The following is a 10,278-nucleotide window of genomic DNA, read 5'->3' on the forward strand; positions in this document are numbered from 1 at the left end:
TATTTGGCAGGTATGTGCTGATTTATCATCAAATGTGCAAATTATTACAATGATAAACTTGTACACATTTCCTTCATGGCCTATTTTTAGTGACCAAAACAAAAATGTCCTGATCCACATTTATGAGATTATAACACTTTATGGTATTACTCGTCAGAATGGGCCAATTATTACTGTTTTGTATAGTGGTCCAACCTAAAATCCCTCCCTGTCCTTGCACGTGGCTCTAGTACCCTTCAATATTAGGGTCCACACATCATAGTACATCTCAGGATTTATTTGCTTATCTTGGGTGGGTCTTGCTAACCAGTGCCCCTGGGGCACTAGTTAAGGAACCAAAAGAAGAAATAAAATAAAAGTTGTGCATGGAAAATATCAAAATATAGACTTTTGTTGTATTGAATACACAATTTTCAAATAAAACTTTCTAAATTTGAATCCTTAACAAGTGCCCCTGAGGCACTATATAGCATTTGCCATCTTTTTAATTGGAAAATGGATTTTATGCGGTCAAGATAGACGGTCAATGTAGAATTAACACTATAAAATGTATTGATCTGATTTAAGAGCTGAGATTCAACTGCAACAGAGAATTCATATCTGTAGAATTGTTACTCGAAATTATTGTTAATACATCAAAATAAAAAGAAAGCATATTTTAAAATATTAATTGCAATTTTGTTTTGATGAGGTTCTCACCCCTATCCTCCCGACATAGTTCTCCGAAAATGCACCACATTCAATTTTTCGTGCTCTTGCTACGATTAAGCGATCCTCTTCAGATAATTCGTCCAAAATAGAATCCTATCTACAATATTTGTTTCAACTTTCATCATTTTAAAAAGATGAAAATAGTAGTTTAAAATTTTATAAAATGTATTATACATATTTTGGATTAATTCATTTTAGTCTTTCGAGTATTATGCTAGAATTAAAGAAATGTTTGGTAAAAGATAGCAGATATTTGATAAACTAGTGGATAAAGGATAAACTTATAGTTAATTAAATAAATAAATTGAATTTGTAAAAATTGATAAAATTAACAGCTACACTAGCTGATAAATATTAGTATGAAAAAAAATATTTTTTTTTTGAAAAAAATTAAGCTAGTATAAAATAAGTTGATTTCTCCTTCCATATCTCACTCGGTAAAGACATTATGGTACAATATACATGGATTGATATTCGAATTCGAAATTATTCACTTATTTATTTTTAAGGGTTAATTTTTTTTTTCTTTTCAGATAGCCTAATGGTAAGAAATTTCACCCTTGAGGTATATAAGTGGAATGCAAGAGGTTCGAACTCCAGCCACTACTTATAATATGTGATGTCCCTTACCAACTGAGCTAAGCTCATTGGAACACTTTAAAAGTTAAATTCTGATTGTTAAACATATTGACAAAGAAAAAAAAGAGGCTTATAAATATAAGTGAAACTAATAATGTAAATGACTAACCTCTATAAGAGAAAAAAAAACCTTTAAAACACACGAGGTGAGCCAAAGATCAAACTCCTCACCATTATCTTAACGAGTTCAAATCCAATTCAGATTAACTACATTAGCAAAACACAATAATTGATTACAACGGTTAATTTATAACCAAATGATTTAAATTATATATCAATATCTTAACTGTTAATTTAAATCAGACGGTTGAAAGTAACAAATGTGTAAAGCCAAAAATGTCCAAGAAAAAAAAAACATCAACGTCAACTTGCAAAAGTAATAAGGCTTCAAGAATCAAGACAGCATCAAACCTATAGAGTATTTTTTCACTAGGAGTATAAATAACAATAACATTATCTTCTACTAAAAAACTAAATTAGATTACCCTTTTCTCCATTTCTTCCACATAAAATCATCAATTTTCACTTCCAACACATTTTCAACCATGTGAAAAACAACAAAACAAAAGTGTTGTGTTTTCTTTGTTTTTTGTTGGATCTCTAAACCATGAAACTCAGCAACAACAACAAAGTTTCCATGCCAACTTCAACTTCACCATTAAACTCCGGCGACAACTTCATCTCCGACCAGTTTCCGGCGGGTCTCCGTGTACTTGTTGTCGATGATGACCCAACCTGTCTCATGATCCTTGAAAGGATGCTTCGTTTTTGCCTCTACGAAGGTTTCAATCTTCATCTTTGTTTCACTAACGTTCATGTCTTCTTGATTAATTAGCACTAAAAATCTTAACTTTATCTTCATTTTTCAACGGTTATGTTCTTATAGATACAAATTAGCAATACCCTTTTGTTATGAAGTTTGATTGAGTTATTTTTATGCTGACCCATTTCATTTTTTTTTTCTTTCTTTAGATTCTTATTTGCAAGTTGCCACCATCTTTCTTTTGAATTATGCTTTTGATATGGTTTAACCCTTTAATGGCAGATTTGTTTGAAACTTGAAAAAATTGCTTCTTTTTTTTTTTTTTTCCAGCTATTGGAATATATTTCATACTATGAAGCACGACTGAACACGTGCACCGACACGTCGACACCGGTAATAATTTGAGAAAATGACATGATGATGTGTGGTGTCCGACACTGGGACACACCTAATATGAGGAGTGTCCGTGCTTTATAGATTTCAAATGAAAGTATGAGACTTGAATATATTGTGTAAGATTTGTTTTTCATCATTTGATTCTATTTTGCTTGTTGGGTCTATTTCAATTTTCAGTTACCAAATGCAAGAGAGCCGAGGTTGCATTATCACTTCTTAGAGAGAACAAAAATGGGTTTGACATTGTTTTAAGTGATGTGCATATGCCTGATATGGATGGATTCAAACTTTTAGAACATATTGGATTGGAGATGGATCTTCCTGTTATTAGTAAGCATTGTTTTTTATTGATTTGCATTGATTATCTATGAAGCACAGACACATACACGAACACGCCTAATCTGAGGAGTGTCTGTGCTTCATAGTTGAGTATTGACATTAACTGACATATTGTGTGTGTGAATGTGTTTATAGTGATGTCGGCTGATGATGGAAAAAATGTGGTAATGAAAGGTGTGACACATGGTGCTTGTGATTATCTAATCAAACCGGTGAGAATTGAGGCTTTGAAGAATATATGGCAGCATGTGGTTAGGAAGAGAACGAATAAGTGGAAGGATGTGAAGCAATCTGGTGGATTAGATGAAAGAGATCGAGAAAAAAAGGTGTCCAGTGATGCTGATTACTCATCTTCAGCTAATGAAGGCAAGAGCTCGTCAAAGAAGAGGAGGGATGAGGAAGATGAAACAGATGAGAGGGATGATTCTTCCACGTCAAAGAAGCCACGAGTTGTTTGGTCTATTGAGCTCCACCAACAGTTTATGGCTGTTGTGAATCAATTGGGATTAGACAGTATGTATCCCTCAACTATGTTATGTTCTTGCAAAGAATGTTCGCTTTCATCTTTGTTTTCAATGGTGTCTCATCTTACGCGCAAAAAATTACCTAATAATAGTATATCAAATACTTCTGTTTGTCTGGTTGATTTATGTATAACGTAAAGGCCTCATCTTTTGTTTTCCAATTTGATTTTCATGTGCAGAGGCTGTTCCTAAAAAGATTATGGAAATGATGAATGTTCCTGGGCTCACTAGAGAAAACGTTGCTAGTCATCTTCAGGTATGACACTATAATGACTCGTGTTACATTTACTTTCGGAGAGACTCAGGAATTGCTGTTATCATACTTCTACTTTTGTTACCGTTAATAGTCTCACATTGGATGAGACACGGCCTAAAAAAGTGTTTATAAGTGGTGGACAATCCTCACCAACCGGTTTTGTAAGGGTTAAGTTAGGCCCAACTCAAATTCTAAGAGTTACAGTCATCAATGATATTAATTGAAGAAGCTAACTTTTTTCATCTGTGTTTTGTTTGGTACAGAAATACCGTTTGTATCTTCGACGGTTGAGCGGAGTTTCCCAGCAGCAGAGTAACTTGAACAACCCCTTCATGAATCCACAAGAGTCAATATTTGGGGCAACGCCAATAAATGGAATTGATCTTCAAACTCTTTCAACTTCTGGCCACCTCTCGCCTCAAAATCTAGCCAAGCTTCAAGCGGCAGGACTTTTCAGTTCTGAGAACTCAAAACTAAGATTTGGAGAAGGACAACTGCAACATATGAGCAGCATTAAACCGACGAACTTTCTTCACGGGATCCCTATCAACATGGAGCCAAAACAGTTTGCCAATTTCCATCAATCTGCTCAATCATTTAGCAGCACGAACACGCGAGTCAATGCTTCTTCTCCAAAGAGAAGCCCCTGGTTGATGCAGATGGCTCAGTCTCAACCAAGAGGTCATATGCTAAATGAGAATATCAATTCTCATACTACAAGGTTTCCATCATCTTCGATGCAACCTACAGGACCAAATGGAATATCAGTCAATAGTTTCCCTCTTAGATGCACTCCGGGTTCATCCAGTAGCAGTTCAAAAGGTGCATTTCATGCGGAAGCTACTTCGGGAATTAAAGAATCAGGTGGATTTAGTTATGATATTTTTAATGAACTTCATCAGAAGTCCAACAATTGGTGCTTAGCAAATACAGGCCTGTCATATGATGCTTCTCAACATGCAAATCCTTTACAAGGCAGCATTGATGTCTCGCCGCCGATTTTAGGCAATGGTGGTTTTCACTCTATCCAACAGACTCGACAAAATAGAGATGGTATGAGTCAAGGTAGTCTTCAAAATGTTGGTCAACACCTCAATACACCTTTTTTTGACAATTCATTAAGGGTTAAGAGCGAAAGAATTCTGGATACAAACTCCGAGATTAACCCTTTCTCTGATCAATTCAGTCAAGAGGATCTCATGAGTGCATTTCTGAATCAGGTTGGTTCTTCCTTTCCATTGACTCTAAATATTTATGTTTCCTTAGTTTTCCTTTATAGACAAATCAATTTATTTATCTTTCTGTTCTCGCAGCACGAAGGCATTGGTCCACTTGAAAATGAGTTTGACTTTGATGGATATTCCTTAGACAACATTCCGGTTTATAATAGATCATGTTAGTTCTCTTTCTAATTGTAGTTGCCAATGTAAATAGTTGGTGCGCCACATGAATCTAATCATCATTATGCAATTGGCTAGCTCATATCTGAGTTTAAATTGTTCAAAATATAGAAATTAGTTTATGCGAATATTTCAGGCTTAGGTAGTTTATCATAAAAAAATTGTATGTTTATATCGTCTTACACAAATCTGAAAACTTGGAGCAACAACGAATCATCCAAAATATAAATACAATGTCACCATTGTTGCATCAAGATGATTGACAACAATATTAGGATCGTAATAGTAACCGAGGAAAATTCATTCCTCAAACCATTGCTTGGATACACCGAAGGGAGAGAACATTCCTCCCCATTGAAGAACACTTTACTAGGAAAACCATCACCACCAGCCACATTGATTTCATCCTTTTTTTTCTTCGTAAACAAAATTACCGACTGCTGTTTCCCAGGCACCCTCGGATCTCTTTGAGGGTTTGACCCATTTGCTTCTGCTACAAGAAAGTTCAATCCTTTCTTACCTTGCATGAATATTGTATTGTTTAATTTCTCTAATAAGCTTCCATTGAATGAATACATTTCCTTAAAACCTACTGCACCTTTGTCCATTTGCACCGCAGCAAACCAATCGGCGAAATCCGTCTCACCCCAGTTAAAAATTGTGATCCTTGCAGTCCAACCTTTTTTATCATCTGTGTTTACATGCCAATTTATACTCACACCACAATTATCACCACATGGTATAGGGTTAGGTACTTGTAAATTTTTGTACCTAGCCCATTTATGTGCTATTTCACTTCTATTCTCAAATGGAAAAAGAAGTGCTTTTGATGGAAGCCACATAGCTGGTGTATTAGCACTACATGTTCTCTCTTGATTACTAGGACATCCACATGCACATGTATTACAAGGAATAACTGATTCATTATAATAAGCTGAAAATGAGACACAACATTTAGGAGAATCACTTTTTGATGATGACTTTGTAGTTATGTTGCACACAACTTGCCAACTTGCAATTGAAGATATGTTTGAAGGTAACCCTGTTGGATCTTGAGATTGACTAGGACTAACCCTAATCGGGGCGCCGCATTTGTAATCAGGGTTAATCGTATCACCTTTAATCTCCCAATTTTGTGGCGGTATAAGGTTTGACCGATTGATATTTGGTGGCATTTTAAAGACATGTATTTGGAACCTTGAAATTGACATGCTAAGGTCCATATGTGGTGGTAGTATAGTACCATTCCTACAACAAAATGGTACTTTACCAAGTTGTGTATCATTGAACCTTGTTGGAGGTAAATCAATTATTGTTGGTCTTTTTTCACAATTCAATACATTAGAAAAATCAAGTTCCTTGTAAAATTCACTTTGTGAACCAAAAATACAGTTTGAAGAATCTATAGTTGATGGATAAGCACCTTTAATTGTGTGGATAAATTCATCATTTGTCCAATTCCAGCTTAATTTCCAATTGTCAAGTCGTCCTAGAGTGTTATGGTTTGAAATTGTTACTTCTGCCCAATAATTGGAATTGTATGCTTTGATCACATCATACATTATGGTAAGATCACCATTCTGTCTAGGTAGAAATTTTTCATTTGGTGTGATTTTTGTCTTGAAATTGGGATCACTTTTGCAACATACATGAGTTTCATTGTTCCCTGAAGAAGTGTCATGAGTCATTAAAATCGAGTATAGTTATATCCCTCTGGATATAAATATAAGCAAAAAGTCACTTTTCAGATTCATTGAATAATGGATAAATCTGGTCTATATTATAGTTCATATCCATTTATTATTCAATGAATCTACAAAATGACTTTTTGCTTAAATTTAAAACCGGAGGGAGTATCAATTTAGACACCATATTACATTACTGCATACGAACCTTGAGAAGCGGGTTCACCACAAACGAATCCATCATTAGCAAGGTTTATGGTAGAAGGCATAGGAACGCTTGGTGGCGCAACCCCTAATGTTGTCCCCACCATTTCTACCTGAACCTGCATCTGCGTTAAGTCGCCTGCAGTTGCTGCTGCTGTCTTCAAATCAATTACTGAAGATCCTGCAAATATGGTCCCGTTCCCAACTGCGTTTGGAATGCTTCTCCCGTCGGCGAGGACTGCATTGGACGCCGACACCAACCACTCTTGGTGCCGAAACCCAACGAATACCTATTTGAAATATAGAGTTAGTAACTACTGTAACTAATAACAAACTAGTATTAACTAACTATATTTCTAATAATACCACCTTCCAAGACTTCAGCTCCACCAGTCCATTGTTGAGCACTCTTAGTGTCGACTCAAACCGGTACGGTTGATCCACCTGATCAGACACGTTCGGCGGTAGCTTTGCACCTCTGTTATATGCGTACGACAGGAATATTCCGTTGCATGAATCTGAGGTTTGTGGCTGAGATGTTGCTGGGGTTACAGTGAAGATTGATAAGACAACCAAGATGAAAAAGCACCGGCAGCTACACAAGTTTGAGGCCATTCAACAGTTATGTGTTTTTATTAAAGAGAGGTATTTGAAACTAAAAAAAGTAAGAGCTAGTAATACTAATTCATCATATATATATATATATATATATATATATATATATATATATATATATATATATATATGTATGTGACCTTGTTAAGAATCATTAAGAATGGATTCATGAATAGTAATTAATAATTAATTGTGTTGAGTATTTCAAAGGGATATATAAAATTTGCAAGAGTGTCCAAAGGCTAACATCATTCATGAGTGTCTTTGTATGCTTATGTTTGTTTGCATTGCCAAATAGATGACATTAGTCCCATAGGGGGGAGGTTTGGTTGATTTTGACTGTTAAATGTGTTGGTAGATATGATGATCATACATTTTTTTTTACCTAATGCTAGATGACATTACTGCTGATTTTTGACATATATTTTTGTCTTGCATGTAACTAAAGATTCATTTTTCAGGTTTATTTAATAACTTATGTATTCGGTCCATGATGATAAAACAATTTTTGTTTATATATGAGACCAAATGAAGTGTATAAAGACATGGTCAACGACTCAAGGACAAAGATTGTTTGCCAAATGGATTGAGTTGACAATTGAAAAGGTATTGAGAATAGGTTGAACTTTTTTGTTTACATATTCTTATCGGGTAATTTAAAAAAAACTAAGTTATGGATTAATCTAACCGGATGAAACTATTGTGAAAACTAAAGTCCCATATAAAAAAGATAGAAAATCGAGTAAAAGTTCATAAAGAAATATAACACTCATCTTACAAACTGATTTTATAAGGATGATTCAATCTTGATATAAAAACGAAGTATCAAGCATATCGATTAGACCACCTACTGTTTTTATGGATTATACTATCCATTTAATAAAATAATAATAGATGGCTGTGTTTCCATCATACTTCCATATGTGTTCCGTTAGTTGGGCATTACAGAGTAAATCAAAATACCAAGCAGCGACCGTTTTGGCAATGGAAAATTGGAAATATCTAATGCTTCTTGGAATATTAATTTCATGTGTATCTAGAACAGATCCGGAAGCTTATCACACCGGGGGCCGAAAAATAGTAAAATAATAAAATTAATGAATTTATGTATAAAGTTTATTTTTGTGTACATCGATGTGAATTTTTTTTATTTAGTGATAGAAAAATGATGAACTTCAATTGTATCCCCTTTAATTCTCACCGCCAAAACTTTTTTCGCCTGGTTTTAAGGTTGGGTTATAAAAAAATATGAACTCATGTATCATCTGATCCGCAAATTCCCAAAATAAAATCATATCGTGCTATTGTGAAACCTTTAAAATCAAACCAATTCACTAATTTATTCTCATCCATTTCAAGTGGTAACAATGTTGGGTAATCAATGATCCATAGTGTATTCAATAGCAAAGCTTGCCTTATATAGGCTTACAAAGTTGGGCCAAGCCCAATCAATCTAGGCCCAAAGAGCTTCCTAACATACCCTCCCTTAAGCTGATCATTACAAACTTGATCAACTTAAACCTTCTAAAACCAACTTCAAACATTACGATTAAAACTGAACAACGAAAAAACGCAGTGCAAAGAACTAAGTAACAAAGTTGCAGTCAACAACTTGTAGGCTTGACACAAGTTGCAGGCACAGGTTGCAGGCGCGCCTATGAGCACAAGCAGTGCAACAGTAAGCAAAGCACACGAACCCAGCTGCAAGCCAACACAGTCAAGCAAAACAAGCAATTCCATCAAGAACAAGCAATTTCAGCTACAATCTAGCTGCCAACCAACACATACAGGCCACACCAATCCTTAATTCGAAATTGAAAATTCACACATTCCAATTCCCTCCCTTAATTTGCAAAAGCTATCAAGCTTGAGGGGCTTGGTCATGATATCTGACAGCTGCTCTTGTGACCTACAAAACTTCAATTCAATTACTCCATCTCTGCTTAGATCCCTCAGAAAGTGGAACCTCACATCAATATGCTTGCTCCTTCCATGCATAATGGGGTTTTTAGACAACTTGATAGTGGAACTATTATCACAGTTAACAGTAATGCTGCCAACTTGCTCAATGTGCAAGTGATCCAAAACATTTTTTAACCACAAACAGTGACAAGCACATGAGGCTGCAGCAACATACTCAGCCTCAGTTGTTGATAGAGTAACAATAGGTTGCTTTTTTGAGGACTAGCAAATTGCACTATCACCTAATGTAAACACATAACCTGAGGTGCTTTTCCTGTCATCATAATCTCCAGCATAATCTGAATCACTCCAACCTTGCAGAGTTAATCCAATGCTGCTCTTACATTTGTACAAAATACCAAACTTCATTGTTCCTTTCAAGTACCTCATTATTCTTTTCACCACTGCAACATGAATTTCAGTTGGTCTTTCCATGTATCTAGCAGCCAAACACACAGCAAAAGTCATATCTGGTCTAGTGGCTAGTGGATACATTAAGCATCCAATCATCTGCTTGTATGTAGTAGCATCAGTAGCTTTCCCATTTTCATCCTTCACTAGCTTGCATCCAGTGACAATTGGGCTACATACCTTGTTGCAGTCCATCATTCCAAACCTTTTCAGAATTTCAGCACTATACTTATGCTGATATATGAAGATTCCTTGTTCACTCTGACTTACTTCAACTCCTAAGAAATACTTCATTTTCCCAAGGTCTGTCATTGCAAATTTCTGTTTCATTGATGCTTTGAATTCATCCATCATCAAAGCATCATTACCAGTG

General features: G+C 35.3%; 2 protein-coding genes across 2 annotated transcripts; one reads left to right on the forward strand and one right to left on the reverse strand.

Moving 5' to 3' along the window:
• Positions 1–1,714: 1,714 nt before the first annotated feature.
• On the forward strand, positions 1,715–5,110 carry LOC123885541 (two-component response regulator ARR2-like). Its single transcript, XM_045934821.1, has 6 exons — positions 1,715–2,132; positions 2,687–2,839; positions 2,984–3,361; positions 3,552–3,628; positions 3,892–4,848; positions 4,942–5,110. Exons 1-6 carry the CDS (start codon positions 1,958–1,960, stop codon positions 5,026–5,028), a joined length of 1,827 nt encoding a protein of 608 aa, XP_045790777.1. The 5' UTR covers positions 1,715–1,957; the 3' UTR covers positions 5,029–5,110.
• Positions 5,111–5,264: 154 nt separating this feature from the next.
• On the reverse strand, positions 5,265–7,609 carry LOC123885540 (COBRA-like protein 7). The gene is made up of 3 exons (XM_045934820.1): positions 7,287–7,609; positions 6,922–7,207; positions 5,265–6,694 (listed from the first exon to the last, which is right to left on the reverse strand). Exons 1-3 carry the CDS (start codon positions 7,530–7,532, stop codon positions 5,265–5,267), a joined length of 1,962 nt encoding a protein of 653 aa, XP_045790776.1. The 5' UTR covers positions 7,533–7,609.
• Positions 7,610–10,278: the final 2,669 nt, after the last annotated feature.

Source organism: Trifolium pratense, linkage group LG5 (genome assembly GCF_020283565.1).
Source record: "Trifolium pratense cultivar HEN17-A07 linkage group LG5, ARS_RC_1.1, whole genome shotgun sequence".
Lineage (NCBI taxonomy): Eukaryota > Viridiplantae > Streptophyta > Magnoliopsida > Fabales > Fabaceae > Trifolium > Trifolium pratense.

What these genes read in the sequence shown, in the direction of transcription:
- LOC123885541 (XM_045934821.1), top strand. Translation starts at nt 1,958, where the DNA reads ATGAAACTCAGCAACAACAACAAAGTTTCCATGCCAACTTCAACTTCA. An exon ending in GAATCAATTGGGATTAGACA is followed by an intron (nt 3,362 to 3,551) that starts GTATGTATCCCT and finishes TTTCATGTGCAG; the next exon opens with AGGCTGTTCCTAAAAAGATT. An exon ending in TGAGTGCATTTCTGAATCAG is followed by an intron (nt 4,849 to 4,941) that starts GTTGGTTCTTCC and finishes CTGTTCTCGCAG; the next exon opens with CACGAAGGCATTGGTCCACT.
- LOC123885540 (XM_045934820.1), bottom strand. Translation starts at nt 7,532, where the DNA reads ATGGCCTCAAACTTGTGTAGCTGCCGGTGCTTTTTCATCTTGGTTGTC. An exon ending in TGGAGCTGAAGTCTTGGAAG is followed by an intron (nt 7,208 to 7,286) that starts GTGGTATTATTA and finishes TATTTCAAATAG; the next exon opens with GTATTCGTTGGGTTTCGGCA. An exon ending in TGGTGAACCCGCTTCTCAAG is followed by an intron (nt 6,695 to 6,921) that starts GTTCGTATGCAG and finishes ACACTTCTTCAG; the next exon opens with GGAACAATGAAACTCATGTA.